Source organism: Denticeps clupeoides, chromosome 10 (genome assembly GCF_900700375.1).
Source record: "Denticeps clupeoides chromosome 10, fDenClu1.1, whole genome shotgun sequence".
In the NCBI taxonomy this organism is placed as follows: domain Eukaryota; kingdom Metazoa; phylum Chordata; class Actinopteri; order Clupeiformes; family Denticipitidae; genus Denticeps; species Denticeps clupeoides.
Window position 1 is genome coordinate 10,301,477 of NC_041716.1, and position 24,328 is coordinate 10,325,804.

The 24,328-nt window shown below is 39.5% G+C and overlaps 1 protein-coding gene across 1 annotated transcript in view; it reads left to right on the forward strand.

Moving 5' to 3' along the window:
- Nucleotides 1-17,621, forward strand: part of ntsr1 (neurotensin receptor 1 (high affinity)) — a 28,955-nt gene extending 11,334 nt beyond the window's left edge. Inside the window, exons 2-4 of the mRNA XM_028994052.1 lie at nucleotides 4,482-4,683; nucleotides 14,222-14,306; nucleotides 16,989-17,621. Coding sequence (XP_028849885.1) covers nucleotides 4,482-4,683; nucleotides 14,222-14,306; nucleotides 16,989-17,238 — 537 coding nt within the window. The 3' untranslated portion in view covers nucleotides 17,239-17,621. The remainder of the gene's footprint in view (nucleotides 1-4,481; nucleotides 4,684-14,221; nucleotides 14,307-16,988) is intronic.
- Nucleotides 17,622-24,328: the final 6,707 nt, after the last annotated feature.

Below are 24,328 nucleotides of genomic sequence, written 5' to 3' on the forward strand. Positions count from 1 at the left end.
AATTAGCGTCTGGGGAATTGCTATAAACTGTGTTCATCAAGGCGGCATAATTGGTTGCCCAAGTGTAACTAGAGAGATAACTGGGACACGGTCATTTCCAAGCCTCTTAGCCCGTCTGACAGTTGTTATTTGTTGTTTGAAATCCAGGCTAAGAAGAACACTTGCAAAAGGCTGTGGAAACAAGCCATATCTGGCAACAAGTCACCAAATAATCTCCCCCTGTTTTTTATGCTTGTAATTCACTGGTATTTGATTTAACCAACACCATTCTGATTGCTGGGGAAGAGGCAGATTAAGACCTAACTGGATTACTTTTGCATGCTCTCCTCGCTTGGAGGTAAGTACCTGTTGGTACAGGACACACCTCTTAAGGAAGACTGTAATGAGTGCTCTGTCAATGCCATGCTCCTCGAAGCGCTGCTGGAGATTCTATCAGCTAACTCTGTTTCAAGTTCAAGTCGAGTGTTATTTCAGATACATACAGATTAGACGGTACATAGTGAAGCAAAACAACATTTCTCCAAAACCTGGAGCTACGTGTAACATATAAACAAGGTTACAGACTGACATAAAGTACACATGCATGACATTGACAAACTGGGCTACATGCCATGCAAAAACATGGCACACAGGCAGTGCAAGAGCAACATTTATGTCAAACAAGGCTGGTGGCTTTCCAAATGTTAAATGTTTATTATGGAGGGAAGAGAGACTTGTGCTGCAGCTCACAAACCAGACAGTGATGCAGCTGGTCAGAATGCTCGCAATAGTGCCTCTACCGAAGGTGGTGAGGATGGGTGGTGGAATATGGGTTTTACTCAGCCTTTGCAAGAAGTAATGATGCTTCAAGAAGTAGTGATGCTAATGATTGGCTCCCAGAGGAACCTTGTGTTCTTGACAATCTCCACACAAGATCTGTCTGTGTTCAGTGAAGAGTGGTCCCTCCACTGTTCTTGCTGATGAGACCCACCACGGTCTGCACAGTCACGTGTCAGCAGGGTGAAGAGCATTGGACTGAGAACACAGCCCTGAGGAGCTCCTGTGCTCAGTATGGTGGCGCTGGAGTGTTACTCCCCCCTGCCGGGGGAGTGGGTTTGTTTGTCTCGTTGCCTGCCTTGTATTCTTTTTACTTTGACTTCTTCGGCACTTAACAGGCACAATGATGGTGGCCTTGAGATACATTGGAACGATTCTTCCAGGGATGTTGTTTGCACAGCCTTCATCATAGAGCAGCTTCCAAATGAAGATCAAAGAAGGGAAGAGCAATATTTTGGTGAAGGGAAAATGTTCTTATTGTGAGTTGCCCTGAACTTGCATTGCACTAGGACATTCAATTTTATATATTTTTATTTTGTTTATGGTCAAGGGTATTAATAACAAAAAAACCACACAACCCACACGGACTGTAACAGGACCACCAACAGGTCCCACATTCAGATCCAATGACAGTGACAATGCCTTGTGCCCTGGGTATGAAAATAAAAAAGACATTTAGTCCCATTTCCCTTTTTGTTTGGTCTCTGAATTTGGTGGAAAACAAATCATTAAAATGTTGATCCTCATTCATTTCTCTCTTGGGTGAGTAACATTTAATAATGTTACTTGTTTTCATACAAACAGGAGATCATCTGGGGATATCCAGCTGATGTGATGGCTGTTTTTAAATGCAGATTAAGTATTGAAGGTATTCCAGAGTTTCCAAAAAAGGACTAACTACACATGCTCACTACACATTTTTAGTTCAACATGCCACTTATTAGTCCCATTTTATATTGGAATCCAAACTGACCCAGATTGACATTCTCATTCCTAAAGTTATTAAATAATTCTAAAATTCATTCATTTGTGCTTTTCTGTTCTCACACAAAAAGCCAATTAAATTATTCTATCTCATCTAATGTCACACTCACAGCCTGCTGGTTGCACTCCTGTTCAGTGAACTCCTCTGGTGGATCTCCTCACGTGCAATGATATGTGTTTTTTGGCTGTATTCTCACTGATTTAGAAGGTTTTCTGTGATCCGGACTCATGCATGTGTGAGATGGGAGATTCCAAGTTCATTACTTTTCATTTCTTAATGAACGTTATCTGTAGCCTTACCCAGACAAACAAGAAATATCACCAGGTACTAAACAAATTAAACTAAACTCATTAAAAAATAAAAAAACAAAATGCCAGCATATGGCCTGGGGTGCCATGATGGGAAAGAGCAGAGAACCAAGTTTCAGAGAGAGAGAGAGTTTGCAACTTAGAGAAGCATAATAGCCCAGAAGCTAGGGGGAGAGGAATCCCAGCAGATGAGGGAGAAAAAGAGCCGTGATGGAGGGGGGTAAAGAGAAAAACCCAGAAACTAGAGGAGAAGCACCCCAGTAGCTGAGGGGAAAAGAGCTCCTCACATGAGGTCTGAACACTCCCAAAAAGGTTGCCAGAGACCAATCAGATTGGACAAGGCAAAACATCAAAGCATAAACAGAACCCCTGGAACAGGAACACAGTGGTAATCCACCCCCAACAAGGCTTTGCCGTCATGGCACCCCCAGGCCATATGATATCTCTTGTTTGTTTGGGAAAGGCCACAGCTTGGAGATGAGATGAAGAGGAGGTCTTCATTAAAGCATGAAATGTCATGGACCTGGAATCTCCCATCTTATACACGCGTCACATATAGTCACATGTGCTTTGTATTTGACGCCCTCTTTTTAACTGTGACCATTATTTTTAAAAGCTACTGCAATTTCCTGCAGGATGAATGCATTTTTCTGATTCTAATTCAATATGTGACACTCGGCTCACAAAGTGGTGATTTAAGACATACAGTATACACATAAGCCCTCAGATAGACTAATAATCACAGATGAACAACAATTAGGTAATCAGGGAGCACCATACAGAACTCTAAACAGGAAGGAACAAGGTAACGGAGAACCTGGAAATGACAGGATCTTGACGGATCAATCAATCAGAGACATAAATAGCAGCATATCCATTTGGCGAAAAATACTGTGGGCTACTTGCAATGCAATGCCTGACCAATTTGTGCGGTTTTTAGTTCCACCACTGCCTATCGAGCAATCGGTTTGTCATCCTATTCATATTTGTTCTTCTGTTTATAAGTAATCTGTTCGCATTCATGCTGAGCATCATCCCGGTTTTGTGTTTTTGCTATGTTTTATTAAATGCCTCCTCGCTCCCCAATGCACACATGTTCAAATCCAAAAACATGGGCTGTCATTGATAAATGAAGGAGAGTGTCAGAGAAAATAAGGGAAATAAGACAAAAAAAACTTGTCAGTTTTTCTGCTTTATGTCCAACTCTTCTGTTTCAAAATATGTGCATTTATAACAACCGTTGCATGAATAGGGTAACATTTTCAGTTTCCTCCCCCGGCCACCAGCCACTGCCACTCCTGATTTCAGTCACTTGAATACCTGACCGGCTATCCACTGTCGCAGGGGAATCCATGGGTTTTTACTCAAAGGTCACAGGTCAAGCGAGTCACCCTTAGACAATATCTGCTGTCTACCCGCAGCCAATCAGAATCAAGTTTTACCGTGATTGAATTCCTCTTGTAGTGGCTGAATTAATGTATGTTATAAACCAGTAGGGATGAGTTGTAACTGAATATCCATGAATGTTTCAAATGAGAATACATTACAATCCTGATTAACTTTCATGATAGTCACTTAATCCATCTTATTCTGGGTCAGCAGGGGAAAGGCAGTGACCCACTACAATGCTTTTATTTTTTATTTTTTGCAGCTCAGAAGATGGAATCTGCCATGTCGGTGAAAGTTCCACATTATGCCCTGTTCCAGCCTGACTCCAGGTTTTTCTGCATGCAGACACAGAGTCACAAAACTCTCCTGCACTTCAAAGTCAGCCAGTGTCACAGGGGAGCGTTTAATACTTCAGTGCCTCTGCAGAAGAACCATGGAACTTTCTCATGCCAATTCTCTTCCCACCCAGCGGGAATAGTAAAGGAATGCTGTGGCTGACCAAGAGAAGGGCAAGAGCCGTGCAATCTGTTCATTAACTCAATTAACATTTGATGGCGGTGATCACCGTCACGCACCAAATAACAAAAGGATGTGATGAGAGACTGCAGCGAGGTTGTTGGGCGGGGGGTCAATGGTGATCGGGTTGAGAATGCAGCGGTAAATGAAATGAAAGAGATTACTCAGGTGCTGGCAGCGATATGAAATGATGGCAGCTAATTAGAAGCGGAAGCTTCTTTTCAAGCCAACAGGCTCACAAATGAATGTCTTCTTGTGCCGCTGGAATATTTTTTTCCTCCCTCCCTGGTCTGCTTTTGATTCAGTCTGCTCCATTGTATGATTCCTATCAACAAATAACTGATCCTCTGCTGTTTCTGTCTCCTTGTCGTCAAATGATGATTCTTTACATCATTAGTCCATGAATGAAATAGCCCTTTTCCTATACCTGTCATACCTGACCCCGTTCCTTTCTTCCTATTGGCCAGGTGAACGCCTTCCTGTCATTTGTTGTCCCCATGGTGCTGATCTCAGCACTGAACGGAGTGATTGCCAGCCAGCTGCTGCGCATGTTCAAGGATGCTGACCAGGACAACCGTGTCTGCATTGCCGGGGGCAACGCAACTGTGCTGAGCGTTGCCATGGAGCCCAGTCGCACCCAGTCGCTGCGCCACGGCGTCATGGTGCTACGTGAGTGTGAACGAACATGCACCCTCACACACTAGGGACAACTCTTTTGAGGCTGCAAAGATGGATAGTTTCATACGGTGATATTTTGCTATATGCATTAACATGCTTCTTTAAGAACTTTCATTTAAATGGCACCTCTACAAGTCAACCAAAGAACATGTGAGTGATTCTAACCCTAAGTCTGTCAAACTCATTTCAAAATAATCTTCCTCTTTGTACTGATTTTTAACTTAAAAAACTAAATTAGAGTGTAGACTTTAATTTTGATAAACTCACAACATAACGTTGAAGTTATTGTCATTATTTATTGTCATTTCAGCTACATAAATATCAGCTACATACATAGTGAAACAAAACAATGTTTCTAATGAACCCGGTGCTACATGTAACATTTAAACAATTAAACAAAGTTACAGACAAAATGAGGCTACAAAAAGTGCAAACAGGGGACACAGGCAGTGCAAGAGTAACATGTAACAAAAAAATGTAGACAACAATGAGACAGACAGCACTAAATGAATAATAAATGTGCAAAGTAAAATAATAATTTTTAATCAATTTAATATGTTATATAAATAATTGCTAAAATTACTATTAACCACGAATCTAGACATATTCATGCAATGCTGCTTAGTTCAACTGACCATATATTGGAATTGGAATTGGAAAATGTGCGATAACATTTACATGCCTTTTAATTTCTTTTTGGGAAGTTTTTTTTTTTTTTTTAATGACCTGGATAATGTTCCAGACATCTTCACGACAATCACCCATAGCATTTAAACTTGGTAAAGCAAATGATTTATATTCTGTTCACACTCTCCTTGTGCTTTTTCATTATCTTCCTAAACCTTCCAATACCACTGAGCTTGGAGACGCTATCAGAGCTGTGACAAATGATGGTCCTCTAAGGGTTGTTTTATTTGGGTTTAAGTATCAAATAGGGCCTCCTGATTTACTTCTCAGTGAGGGTATGAAAGTCTTCTAGGAGGGTGATGTCTGGGTATTAGGGTGTGAAGTCTTATAACTTATGACTTATAACTCGTGAACAGGATTCCCCCTGCACTTCAGTAGCTGTGAGGATAGATCTCCAGGCATCTTCATGATTCTTCTGGCTCTTAATTTCCGAGGTTGTTGTATTGTCTCTGTTTGTCAGCAGATTGTATATTGGTCAGTCACACTGAGACTCAAAAAAAGTCATTATAACCTTCATCTTAAAATCTGGAGTGAATATCTTCTGAGCCTTGAAGTAAAAAAAAATTTACAGAGAGGCACATCTCATCTTGGGAAAATTGGACACACCGGAAAAGTGCCCGTCTGAAACATGACGATGACTTGGTAAACACAGATTTCCATTCACTCCAGAAAATCATCCCCAATTCCACTGCGGTCATTGATCAAATGCAACGTTTTTTGTTAGTTTGTTTCAATATGTAGCCTACAAGCCGCTGACAGCTCAAGAACAACAACGTTTAATTTCGTTATGCTGTGCCAGAAAGAGTTGCAGACCATGATATCTTCCCCTTCATGGTCATGGCAGGGCGTCTTGAATTTATATGTGATAAATGAAAACGCTCTTGTTTACTTTCCATGCATCAACAAGTCTCAACATTGGTGAAATGCAAATCAGTTCCCACTCCATTACTCAAACTCAGTCTGTGCAAGAACAGTAATCACATTACAAAAAGTAATCACAATTTTTTTCTTTCCAAAAAAATAAGTAGTTGATTGTATTGCATCGCACCATTATGATGAAGCGTTTTTTTAGAGCCAACTTTTAATTTACACAACGTAAGGAGCAGGGCCATGGCTCTGGACTGGCAGGAATTTTGCCTTCAGCACAGTGTCTTAAGTAATTTGCCATTGTCTAAATACGTGGAATCCAAATGTATTTCTGCATTTAAGGCACCATTTTAAACTTAGAATAAAATGCCTGTCAGAGATGAAGTGACTGCGAAGCACCCCTGTGCTCCCAGGGCATTTGTTAGTCAGTCAGAGTAAGCGGATTTGTTCTGTAATAGCCCCCCATTAGCATTTTACATTTTAGGAGAAAATGCAAGTGAAGCGAACTGTATAACTTTTTGTCATTGTGTGTGCATGCAAATGTGTGGCCTTCTACCTAGGTGGGCGGGGAAATTGCATTCATTTCCATTGACTAAGTGTATTTGTGTGTGAATTTGTATAGGGCGCTAGCCTTTCCAGCCTTTTCTTGTGGAAACCCTCTATATCTGCACTGATTTGTCTCTAAAGGTCAGAGAATAAGAAACTCAATGACTGGGAAGGAACTCATGCAAATGAAGGCAAATGCAGACTGTGGACACACACAAAGACCTGTTAATAATGCAAGTTAAGTAAAATAGGTAAATGGGTGTTACATCAGAAGGCAGAACTTCCTAATAAACACAGGGGCTATAATCAAACCAATTTACATAAAATTTACATTTTACACATAGTGACAGCTTGAATTCCCAAAAGCATCTTAAGCATTTTACCTTAAACCCATTTATTTCATAAACATGTGGCCTGTGTGTGTGAGAGAGCTCTCAATCATCAGGTTCCTCCCATTTGAACTATTTATAAGAAACTTTTAGAATTAAGATTGTGCTCTGGGTGACAAAAAAGCAGCTCTTTCACCTTTTGTCTATTTATGTAAATCCAGAGAACAGTTTACGTTATGGGTTGCACAGAGGCCAGTGCCTCCCCACTCTCTCCTCCCTCTCCGTTCTGCGGCCAACGTGCTGTTATGGACTCCTGTGGTCACAACCCTTATTAGTAATAAGCGGTGAAAGATACTGAGTGTGTAAGTGAGTGAGAGTGCTTTACACTACCTTACACTAGTCAACACGACTCAGGCCTAGTACATAGTGTTGTGCTTAATGCCAGTTCAAAGATGCCCAAGGTCTCAGAATAATGCATCTGATATTATCAGGTATATATTATAATATCTACAGTGTAGGTAATCAGATCATCATTGTGCTCACTTAGTGTTTCACAATTCCAGGTATACAGCTGGAACATGTCTGTGAGACCTATTAATTATCGGACATTATTCTTTACATAATCCTTTATTAATCCTACAGGGTAGAAGAAAAATGGAATCCTATCCTGTGCAGATTGTTCACCAACCACCAAATCTTCATCTCGGTAAATTAGAGGATGCCCCTATTAATGGGAGCACTTGGGTCCAACTGGGCATATGATCCTGCCAGCAGTAAAATGAACTTCTTGGCTAATGGATCTGCTGTGCGTGTGTGCATGTGTATGTGTGTGTGTCTGTGTGCAGAGTGGGCTGACCAGAGGGACAAGAAAGAGCATGTGACAGACTGAAGAAGAGGAACAGAGACAGAGAGAGGCAGGGAGAGGGAATGAGTTTCTCCTGAATGTCATCCATGTTAGAGACACTGTGATTAGGACTAAGAAAAACCCCTAAATGGTACAAAACAAAATAATCATATCAGGGTGACAACAGGGTAGAAGAGGAGGGAAGAGCAGAACAGGGGGGGGAAGCTTTTATGTTTTCACAAAGCCGTAAATGCACTTTCCCATTACATTTCATTGAGAGCCTCAGTAAATCAGTAATTTTGTCTGGAATCTGCAATTTGTTGCACTAATAGAATACCAACATAGATTCATTCCTTCATATTATCGGAATATCATGTTCATCAGAAGAACTGAAGCTTTATTTTCATTGCATGCTCTCAAGTTCTGAACATATAACACACCACTCACGTATCTATATACTCTGCCCTTCAAAAGAAATGTGAAAATGTGTCATTTGTTTTCATAACTTAATTTTTAAAAGGTGAGTCATATTTGCTACATCCATTATACATAAAGGGATGATGGTTGTGTTATGTTAAATTATGGCTGATAAAAAATCAGATTTTCAAGATATCCAAGAATATGACCTGTAATCAATAAAAAGAATACAGAAATGCAGCTTCTGAAAAGCATATTCATTTATATACTCAATACTTGGCTTTTATATTGAACCTTTTTTAATTAATTTACAAAAAATAAATTTTGCTAAATTTGGCTCATACCTCAAGCCCAAATGTAAAGCACAAACATAATCCTATTTTTAGGTATTAAGCCAAAGATAATTGCCTGCAACACTATTGTAACAGAGCTAGTGCCTGTTAACAAATGGTGTTGAATCAGAGTGGTAACAGTGCAAAATTAGTTATGAATTATTGTCAGTAAATTTTGGAATTTTTAAAAGGGCATATTAGTTTATTAATTGATGAGTGGGCAATTTGATTATCATGAACTTCTAAAATATGTTTATGTTAAGAGAGGTGATTGTCTGTTCAGAGAAATGAGGGAGAGATGATTGCGCTGGCAGGGCTTGCTGTTTTTTTATTTATTCCTCAATGTATTTATTTATTGAGGTTTTTGTTGAAATATAATTTAATAAATGGAGTCTGCCTCCAATTGCCATCCACCATTACCGCTCAGCTAGCCTGCTAGTTGTCAGATCCTCCTTACAACTATTATCGGTGGATTTAAAAGGAGATTAAGAAAGGTTCAGTTCAGACCTGGGCCCACCATTGGTTTTCTTCAGAACAAATCATTTTCTTACAATGACATCTAGTTTTCATGACTATTTTCAAATATTGCCGGAAAGGAATCTGTCCTGCTGTGATGAAGGCAATGGCTTTTTTTTCTTTTTAATGAAACCTGTTGATCCTTTAAATTATATATTACAGTACTGTATATGTTATTACATTGCACTTCAAAAACCAGACTCTTCTAACTTTTTCTTGTTATTTTTAAAGAGCATCCTCTTCATGTATGTGTGTGTGTGTGTGTACGTTTGTGTGTGTGTGTGCTTTGTCAGACTACATCATTGATCCCAGCCTATCCTCCATAATTGTTCATCGGAAATGGTTTTACTTAGGATCTGAGCCTGCAGCTAGCACTACTTCCTAATTTGCTTCACCGGGTCCAACATTCACCTCCAATAACCCCAAGGAGAGACCAGGGAATTCATGGCCTGTGTTTTTGCCTATGCTTTTGCAGAGGTCACGAATTGCAGGGATGCATTTACTCAAATAAAAAAAAAAAAAAGATATATAATGATATATAATGTGACTGTCTTATCTCCTCTAAATTTGCCCATTTTTAATAAAAATTAAATATGACCCTTTCTCCTTTTCATCAATGATGAAAATAATAATAATAGGATATATAAGTAAGACCAGTTAAAATAATAATTACAGAAATATTTTTTGGAGCTACAGTATTTTAACAACTTACTTTGGCCTAAGTTACATATTATGCTAATAATACACTAGAAACCCAAACACACTCTGCAAGTGTGATTAAACAAAGAGTCAGTGAGTGAGCTGGAGCATACTTTATTTACATTTCCTCTGTCTGATGTAATGCAGACCCCAGCACTGCTGCAGTTATTTCTATTGTCCAAGCTTTCAGCTGACAGCGCTGCACTTCTGTTATATTTACTATTATATTTCTATTTAACATGGTTTGTTACAAAAAAAATATTTGAAATCAAACATACCCGGTGAGACGAAGAAAAGGTCTGTCTGTTGGTCAGAATTGGAGACAGACAGTCCCTGAGGCGTGGCGATGACACAATCATAATCTCATGTGTGTGGCGTGAAGCTGAGACAAAAGGATCTGATCTACCACGGCACTTCTTGATTCACAGTCACTGCACATTCAGTGTGAATGAGCAGGTCCCTGTCCCAAAGAACAAGTGATGTGGTGTACATAAGTGAAAGAGCACATTTGTCAGTCTAATAATATCAGCCGGATTATTAGAAACCCACATCAGTCCATGGACCAGCTACAGTAGCATCTTCTAGCCCAGGATTTCCAATCCAGCTGTCTTTGGTCTTGGTTAAGTGAAAGAGAAGTGATTGTCATGGTGAAACACTGCAGCACAGTGTTGGTGCACACAACAAAATGTGTCCTCTGCTTTTAACCTATCACCCTTGATGAGCAGTGGGCAGCCATGACAGGAGCCTGGGGAGCAGTGTGTGGGGACGGTGCTTTGCTCAGTAGCACCTCAGTGGCAACCTTATGATTACAGGGCCATAGGCTGTTTGTCACCTTTACCAATCTCAGTGCTGTGTGTCCAATGGTTAGTGAAAACTAATCAGTTGCATTTGACACAATGGTAGTAAGTGTGATTCGAACCCGGGTCTTAGGCGAGAGTGTTACCCACTAGGCTACTACCACCCTTATTTCTTTACATAATTTAAGAAAATGTCCAGTATACCTTTCATTGATCTTTTTAAATGATCCAGCCATTTCATGTGTTGATACTAAATTGACAGAGTCGAGCCGAGAAGAGTTTGAATCACACAACGAAAAATATGAAAAATGAAAAATGTATGTCCAATTATAACTTCATAACCATAAATATCTGTGAAGGTTCTCAGTCATTCAGGTCATTCAGGTCTCAAAAAAGGTTCAATGGCAACTGGACTTGTTATAGATCATTAACCCAATTTTGCCCTTCCATTCCAAAGGGCTTTCTCAAGTCTGTCTGACTGGTCGGAGAAGCAGGTTTACAAACCCTGTGGAATTCTGAAGGTGGTAATTGGTGGTCACCTGTGGGTAGTCCTTCTCCCTGGCTTTCATGTATAAAAGATGACCATAAATAGAATGTGAATGCCTAGAATGTGACCATAATTCGGACAGGGTTATTGTTGTTCATGGACAACAACAGCAATATGGCAATTAAACTATCAGGAAAAACATATAGAAATATACAGCTGTGTATCATTTCTCAGTTCAATTCTCAGTCCACTGTTGTTCTGTCTATACCTGCTGTCGGCATGTTGCATGTCTGTTTTTTTTTTTATACAAAGCTAACAAAAGCCTGTCTTCCAGAAAGGTGTGTCAAAAAGCATATTTCCTGAAAGGCTTACCAATTTTCCAATGTTATAGCTTCACTGACATCACTGATCATTGAGCCTAAGGTCATTTACCACCTTCACTCTTATCATTGTAAGTACAGTCTGAGGCAGTGATGGTCAAACCACACATGTGAAGGTGTGAGTTCTGCATAAAAGGTCAGCAAGGTAAGTAAGTAGCAGTTCAATTCCACAAAAGAAGATGTAGAGAGATTCTTAGAAAAACAGACAAACACAATTACCGAACCAGCACGTAAGGTGGCACAAAAAGGGCCATTTAAAGGGACAAAGACCCCAGAGAGAGGAAATGATTCAGATCCTTTCAGCATTTTCTTGAAAAGGACTGAAGCCTTATTAATGATCACCTCAATGAACCAGTTTAGGCCATAAAAGACCAGTTCTGGTGTTAAACTGCGCATTTTTTAGTACTGTAATGATTTAAGATCTGCTTAGTTATTGCAGTACAACATGCATAAAGATTATTTAAGTTATATAATAAAAAAAAATAAAAGGGAAACAGGTCTTTGCTAAAAATGCAAGCAAATATTTATGTTCAAAAAGAACATGTCTGGGTAGTTAATGCTGCACTGACACAGTATAGTGAAAAGGAATGTAAAGTGATTGTGAAACCCTGCAGCACAGCACATGGTGACTCAACGAAATGTGTCCTCTGCTTTTCAATATCACCCTTGGTGAGCAGTGGCCAGCCATGACAGGCGCCCAGGGAGCAGTGTGTGGGGACAGTGCTTTGCTCAGTGGCACCTTTGTGGATCAGGATTCGAACCGGCAACCTTCTGATTACGGGGCCGCTTCCTACTGGCCACCGCAGCCCCTGTAGCATGTATGTAGCAAAATGTGAATGTTAAGTAAAAATCTAAGTTATGAGTTACAGTGTAGTGATTCCAACTAAAGTGAGACATTGCAGTGATGGACAGACAAGAACGAGCATTCATTCACTGAAGAAAGTAGACTGGAACATTTTTGTATGGGTTAACCTCACCTTTCACTCTTAACATCACCTTTTTATTCTTAATGCCATACCTACACTGTAATTTTTTTATTTTTTACAATGTTGGTTGCCTAAAAGGGTTTTTTTACAATGTACATAGACCAGGTACCGTAATGATGGGTCCATGACATTTTCTGGTACTCTGGACCAGGGTTTCATGTTGCCTTGTCTTGTGTTCCTGATTACCCTGATATTGTTGTCATCTTTTTATAAATGTGTCCTAGCAATGTTCTGTCCTTGTGCTGTCATTTTGTCACATTATTCCATCCATGGACCAACACAGAGTTGAGGTAACATGACTTATATAAATTGCCAAGATGGCCACTGCCAGCCGCTCAGTCATTGATTGGCATTTGTCAAACTCAACTTGGGTCTTTATTCATCATAAACCAAGTAAGATTGAACCAAGATTGTTCAAGAGTGGTGTGTTTGCATCTTTCCTTCCCTGCCTCTTGTTCCTGACAGTTTTGACTTTCACCAGTTTGTTTCACATTCAACTGAATCTAAGTCACCCAGGGTGATAGGTTAAAAGTAGAGGACACATTTCGTTGTGTGCACCATGTGCTGTGCTCTGTTTCACAATGACAATCACTTCACTTTCACTTTGCAAAGAGATGTTGCAGTTGTTACGGAGATTTCACAGACCTAACATGACACAAGAGTGTGTATCTGGAGAGTCCATTTATGTGTCTGTGTTATGTGTGATGAATGGAGACCAGACAGACTGTGTGAGACCAGATTATACATCATAAAAAAAGGGACACCTGTCACCAATCTGTACAAATGGCTTACATACAATAAAATAATCAGAGTGCACAGACTCTTGTTGCTTGTTCAAACAATAAATGACCAAAATAATGTCAATAAGCAAAAATATCAACTCAATGTTTATTTAGACCTAAAAACCTGATGAATCTTCATGTTATTTAATGAGAAAACCTAGCAAGACAAAGAGTTAAAATAACTCAGTATGCAGAAGTAGAGAGTTAAATGTCATCACACAGAAGTAAACAATAAATGTAATCTTGCTGATGAGGGTTCAGCACAGTGCGCTTACTGTGACTCAGCCCATTGCACATGGTTGAATTATAATAATACCATGAATTCTAAACGGTGATGGTACGGTAGCGCAAGCTGATAAATGTGGAAATTATAGCAGAAAGGAGCACTGACTGCAGAAAGGTGGCAGTTGTGGATACATCCTGAAGGTGTACCAATGCATTTTTTGTAAGATTTCCTCACTCATATTTCTTATGCTTATTCCATGTGCATTAAGTCTTTGGAAATGTTTAAAAAAAGATGAATCTTGGAACAGATTTTGATAGAACATTAGAAAGACATTCCTTGTCTTTCTGTTCTGTCCTGAGTAACATGCTTTCATATTTAATCCTTTGATTCATAGTGGTGACCCGATATGAGACCAAAATATAGGTCTATATTGACCTATATTGCATTTGACATCGTTTACCAGTTCTTCATGCATTTCTCTTAAACTCAGCTCAGCACAGAACAATAAGTTTGTTACAGGAGCCTTCAAGGGCCTCCAAGAGATGTTACGGGGTTTCATCACTGAATAAGATTGCTCTGAGCTGAAATTTCAAGTGCCTGGGGCCTGAGTGTGTTTGTGTGTCTTCCATGGCAGGTGCTGTTGTCATTGCGTTTGTCGTGTGTTGGCTGCCCTATCACGCACGGAGACTCATGTACTGCTACGTGACCAAGTGGACAGAGTGAGTATGGGTGTGTTTGACATTTCAAATGTTACTTCCCCTTTGTTGGAGACTTCTGGGAGACCCTGCTTAAAATATAACTCTAGTTTTAACCAAAGTCAGAATTGTTTATTATGCTCTCCAGCATTCCAATAAATGGAGCAATATGTAGGTAGAAAGTAGGTGATTTGTGACAGTGGGTGTATTATTGCCTGCTAGTGGAATTATTGTTTGCCATTTTTGGGACCCTGCTGAATGGCAAATACTCCCCTGCTGCACCCATCTCCTAGTTCGAATGCAGAAAAGGACAGAGGGACAAGGCTTTGCACAAAAAGTGCTAGTAATGCCCACTGGGCACAGAGGAGCAGATACAAAAAATGCTGTCTCCATTCTAAGTGGTTTGCCAGGCAAGGTGAGGCAAGGTGTTAAATAAAACATCTTAATTATGTGAGAATTATTAATATGAACTTTCCTTCCTGTCTCACACAGTCAAAGGTTTAACAAATGGAATGTGCAAAAAAACGTAAAATATACAGGTACATGCATTCTGAAAAAAAAGTGACTGTGCATTTAAAAAAAAATAATAATATGGAGAATTTGTTGAGTGCTGCAGAAGACCTTGGACTTTTTACATACAAATCTGGACACTCTAAAAATCCCCAGGCTATATGTTTCCTTATCTTTTGCAGGCTTCCATATTTGTTTTCACCATTTTGGTAATAATGCTGGTGCAGTACCTTAGCACCAACATTAATCACAAGATTGCTCGTGCCTCCACTCTGCTGAAAAGGCACTTTTTCACACTAGATATGATATATTTTAACTGACAGGCAGACAGACCAGGTCTGACCACACAATTTCACAAGAAACTCACTCTCACACACACAAATATATATAAATATATATTTGAAGCTCTAGACGGAGTCTACAACCCACACAAATGGCTCAGGTAGTGCAGCTCATCCAGGATGGCAGATCAACGCGAGCTGTGGCAAAAAGATTTGCTGTGTCTGTCAGCATAGTGTCCAGAGCATGGAGGCGGCCAACGTCCACAGGTGGGGTTCATGCTTACAGCCCAACACTGTGCAGCACACCAAGACCACTGGCACACTGTGCTCTTCACAGATGAAAGCAGGTTCACCCTGAGCACGTGACAGATGTGTGAGAGTCTGGAGACACCATGGACAACGTTCTGCTGCGTCCTCCAGCATGGCCGTGGGTCAGCATGACCGTGACTGCCGTTAGGTACAGAGATGATATTCTCAGATCGCTTGTGAGACCATATGCAAGACAATGCTAGATCTGGCTAGGGAGTGTCAGCATGACATGATGAGAGTGTCATCATGTCTCGCTCCATCCACCAACGGCACTTTGCATCACAGACTGTCCAGCAGTTGGCAGATGCTTTAGTCCACGTCTGGGAGGAGATCCCTCAGGAGACCATCCACCACCTCATCAGGAGCATGTTGAGGCGTTGTAGGGAGGTCATACAGGCACGTGGAGGCAACACACACTACTGAGCCTTTAGTTAAACCACACACATTTCAGCATTTAAAATTGATTTCCATTGATTAATTTTCATGTGGTTTTGTTGTCAGCACATTCAACTATGTAAAGAACATTTAATAAGATAAGTATTTAATAAAAATATTTCATTCATTCAGATTTGTATATATTTTTTGTGTTCCCTTAATTTTTTGAGCAGTGTATGTAACACTGAACAGTTATGTTTTCTGTACTGTTTTCTTTTACTTTGCTGAAGTATTATAATATATTATAGTCTCCAACAAAATTGTGTCCACAAAGCGTTTTGTAACTCTGAATAATACTGACTTCACATTTTCATTTTAGTGATGTCTATGGTAAATTGCTTATTAAATCGCTTATTAAATTGCTTATTAAATATATCAGCACCAGAAACGGTTCATTAGTACTCACTAACTACAGCTAATTAATCAAGAAACTACATGGAGGATAAACCAAAGTAAAATGATATGAATATACTGTATAAGCTTAACATTTTTCACCTAACACAATTGTAGGGAAGCTTTGTCACAGCCAGTCCTTCCACTACAGGAGATGCACCGTATGTACCTAGCAACTTTAATACAACCTTTGCAGATCAATGTGCTTTTTTCATAAATAAAATGCAAATGAAATAAGCTTAAGTGATCTTTAATTACAGCAACATCAAATAAAAATAATACAAATGGTTAAAATTAAAATGAAAAACAAGTTAGACCAGTTAAAAGCAAGGCTATATCCAAGCTACTATATGTTGTATGTGTTACATGAATGTTCTTCTATAATTTTGGTTCATAAAAGCAGAATGCTGCTTATGAAGTTGACTGGTCTTCTAAGGATCTAAGAGCATGCCCAAGATATGTTCTGATTTGGGCTGAATGGATTCTGAATGGATTCAGGTGCTAATCCATTTAAGCCTTAAAATCAATTCTAAAAGCCTATGTTAACCAGTGAAATTTAGTGAGCCCAGTCGATATAAATGGTTATATTTGTTGGAGTTTATCAATTCTCTTTTTTCTGGCAGAGCAGTCTAAAGAGCATTACAGTAGTCCACTCAGCTGCAAACAAATGTACGAATATGTTTCTCAGCATCTATAAATCCGTTTCTCTGCAAATGGTGAAATTGACAATTACTGAGTTCTGTAGACTTGTCTCAGACAATCTCTTTCTCTTCCACAGCACACTGTATGATTTCTACCATTATTTCTACATGGTGACCAATGTTCTGTTCTACGTGAGCTCCGCCATCAACCCCGTGCTGTACAACCTCGTTTCAGCCAACTACAGGCAGATATTTTTCTCCACTCTCCGCTACTTCTGCTTGCCGTGCCATCGCAAGAGACAAAGGCGTGCCTTCACTCGCCACTCGGTCAGCATATGCAGCAACCAGACCTTCTCCACCAACGTCATCAAAGAGACGGTCTACTGACAGACTGCACCGGAAGCTCCCTTACATCTGCAGATCTGAGGACACGTACCTGATAAGGACAGGAGGGACAAAAATCCAAGACAGTTTTCATGGTTGCGGTAGGGGCAGGTTGGGATGGCTGAGTCTGTAAGGGGGCTTTTCTGGTTGGGCTTTATTGAAGACCAGCAGCCAAAGAGGAATGAAAAAAAGTACTTTACCAGCAGGACAGTGTGTTATTTTTGTAAATATTGCATTTGAATAGCCAATCAACCCTCAGAAAAAAATTAAAACCGAGGGTGAGAATCAGCTCTGTGTTTCATTTCTCTTTCGGATCACTCCAGTGCTATTTTGATGGGTCGGACAGACTGAAGGGCAATCAGTTCCAGGATGAATACATTAAAAATGACCAGATTTTGTCAATAATAGTGTCCTTTTTCTGATCAACGGACTGGCAGCTGTAAATAAGCAAGGATTGAGATGATTGTGGATACGGATTTTTTGGAGATGGTGCTATGGTTAATCACACTGATTCAAAGGAGAAGCAACAAAATAAATAGTTACATGCATCAAAAATAACCAGGAAATGTGAACATTTCTGAAAAAAGAAATACGTAAATGTCACTGCCATGACAGACTGAGTTGAGTATAATTTTTTTTTTAAAGCAAAGTGCGGTAACAAAACAGTAACCGTCTGTCAGTGAAAGAGAGAGAATGTGAGAGACAGGGCTGATGCTACAGAAAGGCTTTGCTGCTGATTTGGCTGCGGGAGAAACAGGCTTGCGTAAATTGACAATTTTGCAGGCCCTGGGAACATCGTCAAAGACTGTCAGAATTGGCTTTATTCCTCCCCTTGTTGTACTGGTGGGAAAAAGCCAGAACAACCAAACCGTGTATACTGTATGTACATTGTGCTGTTAAAATGCATGCTGCATTGCATTAGAAGATGAAATTGTACTATTTTTGTGATATTATTCGTTCAAAATCAATGGGGAGTAATGTACACATCCCTGTTAAAATGGCTGGTGATTGTCATGGAAAAAACAATATAAATCAATCAAGCATTTCAATCATCTTTAATGCAACATATAACATATAATTTCATTGAAAAAATCCCAAAAAATTAAGATAAGTTTTATATGTGTGCGCACCATAAAACTAGACATTTTAACAGGGAAGTGCACACTTTTAAATCCACTGCACAAAAATAGCAACATTTCACTGTTTTGTCTCTGTGTTACGGTGTAGCCGATGCTTTTTCATTACACGCTAACTAGTCTTTCCATACCAACATTTAACACAAACGTCATTCTATACACCGAGCCCAACATCCTTCCATGATTCCAAAAAATGCTTTTGCTAAAATACCTGTGCAACTGAAATGCATTCTGGGTATTGTGTTGACAGCTGTAACTAGGTTGAATGTGAATTGTCACAGTTACAGACAATACCTTGGGTTGGCTGTTGTTGAATTGTTTTGGTCTATTAACCAATCAAAGTGAGAAAACAAAATTAAGGTTTCCAGAATAAACACAACTTGTTAACATTGTTAGGACTAATTAGGGCTTTGCATCGAGTGGGGGGAAAAGCCCTATTACTTTTGACAATTTGATTTGTGATGAAAAGGTGTGTGTGATCTTCACTGCTTCCCGCAATGCACCTCAATGCACCCCAGTTGTGGCTGCGGTTTCCTTCTGAATGACCTCAATTCTTGACTCTATAGCTGTTCTCTAAACAACAGGAGTCACATCAAACCCAAGCGACTCAACCAGTGACATTAACTGGGATGTCCATCAAGCATCCAGCAACCTGTGAACAGAGCATCAGAAAGTATGTTTTTCATATGGCAAATTATGTTCCTTCCTTTGTCCCTATGACACAGCATGGCTTATGGGACTCTGATCACAGCCGTGACACCTCTTCTGAAGCAATGTGACACATTTCGTCCCTGGTGACATAACAGACAGCACCCTGTGAAGAAGTCTGTACTGGACATCAGACGTACGTTTTCTGATGTGCATCCGGGATGTTGCAGGAAGGCAGTTGGAATCCGAGGGTTGGGAGTATTTGAAAGGGCTCAGCTTGCAGTGTGAGGCAAGAAGGTCGGCATTTTCACTCTGCTCATCGCCTGGGGACTGGCCACTGAGAGCAGGGGCAGCTCAGCCCGGTCATAAGCAGCTCAGCCCAGTCATAAGAAAATTGGACGCCGCTGAAACCGTTGAGTGGCGGTGTTTGTACAAGAGATCAAGAGTCATTTTGTCTGGATTATTTTTGTGAGTGTGTATGTATGAGAGCGAGGCAGATCACACAAACCCCTTTTAAGCACACAGAGTACCTGTGCTGTGTTGACTTTTGGTTTTCTTTTGATTTCTATCTTCGGTTCTGCCACCATTACAAAAAATAATCTGTGGTCCCATGCACCACCATCCTGATTCTTGTTGTTTGTTATGCAAATTGCAGATGACATTCGAACACGAAAAAACGATACTCTAATTTGAGGAGTCAAAAACATTTCAAATTTGAAATTTCCACCACTTTGTGACCGACCACCAACCCTTGGTCTTATCTGTGTTTTTCCTGAGGAAATTGCAGGTCATCCAGTCTCTGATGTCCTTCAGACAATTTTTTAGTTTGGGGAGGTAGTGAAGACTTGTACACTTGGGTGTTTTCTGCATAAAACTAAAAATATGCCCCAGGTCTATGTATTAACTGATTGAGTGCCAGCATGTACAAAGAAATAACAGTACTGAGCCCTGTGGAACCCCGTATTTCACTATGAGAGAAGCACCATACCAGGTGGGATGTATGCAATCTCTCTTAATTAGTCCAGACCTCCCCTCAAAGAATTTCTGATTATTAAAAAAGCCGATATTATTTTGTGGACATCCAACTATTCAGCAGTGAAAGGCTACTATACATTTCATCATCAAGGTACATCACTCAAAAAAAGAATGTAGTGTTGCTTACTGGTTAATGACAGTGAAACGGTCGTTTCATGTCTCATTCATCAAGATCACTACATATTATTTAAAGGCAGTTGGTAACTTTTTAATGGCACTGCATTAAAAAACTAATTTATGTCTAAATGTGCTTAATGAATGTATTTTGCATCAGTCTGTATATTCTCCTTGTCCTGTGCTCATGGCTGTCTTGTGAATTCTTGTCAGGAGACTGAAATACTCATGTTGTGTTGTTGTTGTGCTGCTATGTATGAATAAAATAATTATTTACATTGTTTGATTTAAAACAAATCAATAAAAGGGTTTATATGTTTTATACGTTTCCCAGAAATGTTTATATTGCAAAGAGAATGGTCCCAGCACAGATCCTTGGGGAACATGAATCTACTTATAAGAGTCTTTTCTTGCAGGGTTTGCTTTTTTCAGTTTTATATATAAATGGCATTAGTAAAGTGTAAATTTACTTATGAGGCTTTGGAGAGGCAGACTTAGCTGTAAAATATCTTCTTTACAATTCACTCTGATGTTCGTGTTTCAGATTTTTTTAATTGAATATATTTAATTGAAAATATATATTTTAGTAGATAATTACTGCAATTTTATCTTTCTTTTGGGCCTGCAGGCAAAGCATTGCATTGGAATAACATTTCTGCAGGTAATTGTATAGCTGGAACAGTAAATTGGGGCTACAGAGAAGAAAATCAAGGGGAAAAGACATCAGCATCACGCTGAATTAAATCAGCTGCAGCTGTTGGCTGAGTGTTTGCTCTTTTTCTGTTGAAAGAAAGTCTGTTTTCAGTGTTAACTGGCCTGCAGCAGGACACCTTATTGATATTGTGTCCCCACCTTTTCATGGCTCATCTTATAACCTTTGCTTAGTAGGCCTGGAAAATCACTGATTATACTTCAGGGGATCATTTTTACTAAAATATGATTTTAGGGAATTAACTGCACCAAGCTATCCAGGGAACTATGTAAAACCCAGGACTACAAGATAAATAATATATAGTAAATATATATAGTTCAATTATGGTATAGTCATTCATGGCACCTGATATCTGTGTAGAGAGTGGACGTTAGCAGTGAGCAGGTATAGAATGCTGTACTGAACCAGCAGTGGTGGCCTAGCGGTTAAGGAAGCGGCCCCGTAATCAGGAGGTTGCCGGTTCGAATCCTGATCCGCCAAGGTGCCACTGAAGTGCCACTGAGCAAAGCACCATCCCCACACACTGCTCCCCGGGCGCCTGTCATGGCTGCCCACTGCTCACTCAGGGTGATGGGATAAATGCAGAGAACAAATTTCACTGTGTGCACCGTGTGCTGTGCTGCTGTGTATCACATGTAACAATCCCAATTCACTTTTCTTTCTTTTTTAATTCATATTGTCATCTTTGACTCTGAATTTGCATATACCCTCTGTACATTAACACTAAGTTTTGTTACTCAGGGTCGCGACTGCCAGTGCTCATCCCGGGATACTGGGTGCTGGGCAAGGATTCACAACCTCACATTTACAGACAATTCATCATCTCAGCTAGTGTACATGCCTTTGGATAATGGGAGGAAACCGAAGAACCTGGAGGAAAACCACATAAACATGGGGAGAGCATGCAAACTTGCAAATAAATAAAAGTATTTTTGACTAATGTGCAATTTCTGTTCAGCAACATCCTGTTCAGCTGCCAGATATTGCCCCGGTGCAGTGGCAGCTAAGTGGGTAAGGCAGCAGACTCGTAACTGAAGGGTTGCAGGTTCAAGATGTGACAGTGATTAGTTGTCACATGTGACACACTGCAGCACAGCACCCAGTGCACACTGTGAAATGTGGCTTTTGCATTTCTGAAAGAGATCATGTGTTCATCATATGGCTTGGTCTTAAAGTGTCTGATGTGCAGCGTGCAGTAGTTTCTTGCACCTTTTCTGCAGAAGGCCCCCTGATCATAATCATCAAAATCATAGAAATAATTCTGTTCACTGAGAGAGCCTGGAATTGAAATCAGTGTCTACTGATTATATAAGGAAGACAGTAAGTAGCCTATAAAACACACGTCAGTGGCCTTCCATTTTAATACAATGAAGAGTATTTGCAATGTATTTAATAGCATAAAAAAATTCCTTTTTTTTTCTGCTCATGGTTTGTGACACGTGTAGCAGTTTCTGCGTTGTGTATTTCTCCTCATCACTCCGGCACACATGATTAGTGCTGTCTCGTTCCTTTTAGAAAAGGACATAGAGTATTCTAATAGATAGATTTAGATAGATAGACAATAGATTTGTTAAATTAAATGCAAATGCTATTTAAATCTGAATATAGCAAGTCATCCAGTCATTCTAATATATTTTTCCTATTCAATTGATATTCATAAATAGCAGATAATAGATCAATCCTACAAATTAAGTAATGGTACAGTGCAAGGCCCTGGGAAACCCAGAGAAACTAAATTCATTACATGGAACAAAATCTTTTATTTTTAATTTAATTTATAAAATAAATAAACACATCACACATGTTCAACATATTAGCAATTATTGTGTCTTTGGTTTGTACAGCTTCATATGTATGCACTAAAAGTGCAGCTTTGTGTGTGTGTGAATTATTTGTTTTACACCTATGCACTTTTAGCCAGTTAATTTTCGAATGGGATATTGCACGAATATGACAATGGTATTTCACGTGGAATGTGGAATTGCAGTTGATTTTACATATTTTGTTTAATCCTAAATCAATTTAAATAAAAATGTGTGTTAAAGTATCTGAAAAACATGTTGGAGAAAAACTAGCACAATAGAAAATTCCAAAACTCAACATAAACATAGCTATGCTGAGGCAAACCATAGCGCTTAACAGGGTGTACAGAGAGATACAATGCGTGGCAGAATAAAAGTCCAAGTGCAGCAATTTATTCAGGAAAGGAAACAAAGGAAACAAATGCAACTGGGACAAGAGAAACAAGTTGTTAAAGCTCTCCAGAGGCAGAGGCCCAAGGATCTTGGCAGTTCTGTAGAAATGCACAACATGATTGCCATGTTTTCCTACACAAGTTCAGGGTGTTAAGGCCTCTCGCCATAGAGACTGAATGGCAAGAGAATAGGTTTGAAGCTCATTTTCACTGTTTCTCCACTGCTCTGCTTTCTTGTGAAATGCTCTTGCTCCAGCAGATACAGATTGGTGCATGGTGCAGGAGGGTGGTACTGAAAGAGAATTTAAACACCACTGCACACATTAGACAGTATTTAAATCTAAGATAAGATAATATGATCCTTTATTAGTCCCACAAGTGGGAAATTTACATTGTCATGGCATAAAGTGGACAGTACAAGATAAGAGCAGCAAAAAAACAATAGCACAGAAAAATATGTCGACTGTATAATATAAAAGTACAATTTACAAATAAGCAAATATATATAAATATATAAGAAAAAACAGTGAAAGTGAGTTGTAAAAAAATGTTAGCATATACATATAGATATATTTGTGAAATTGTATATATGTACAGAGTGGGTATATATACACGTATTGCGCATAAGAAAGTACACAGTACGTAAAGTACTTCTGTAGTCCTTTGTTTCAGTTATTTTCTGAACCTGGTTAGCTGTATGACTCCCTCGGATCCCTGTTCGCTTTTTTCATTTACCTTCACCCCAGTTGTGGTAATAACGGCCACACCACAAAAAAAAAGTCGATTCTACCATAAATGATGATACCTTCATGCATGATGCCTTGTCTGCCCACCCGCAGTCAAAGAAAGAAAGAAAAAAAATTACAGTTGCTATTGCGACATTCTGAAACACAAATGTTTCTCTGGCATTAAATGCATGAGAAGCTTGGTCTACCCACTTATAAATTCTAGAAACAGCTGGGTACCGTGGAGTAGAAAATTCCAGTGAAAATACACTCAGGTTAAAAATAAATAAAGAGACTGCGGGCCTACCATAGGGGGTGAAATAAACCATCTGCCATTTTCCACTCCAAAGAGTGAAAGCCATTTTTTCTCTTACTGATTGAGGCTTTCGATTAAGCATAGATAAAAAAAAAAAAGACTTTGAGATAAGAGAAATAATAAACTATACCTAGGTGCATGAATGTGATCCTTCAAAGTAACAGAGAGCTCCTGTCAGGCTGCTTTAGTTGTCTTGTCTCCAATCTGTTGGGT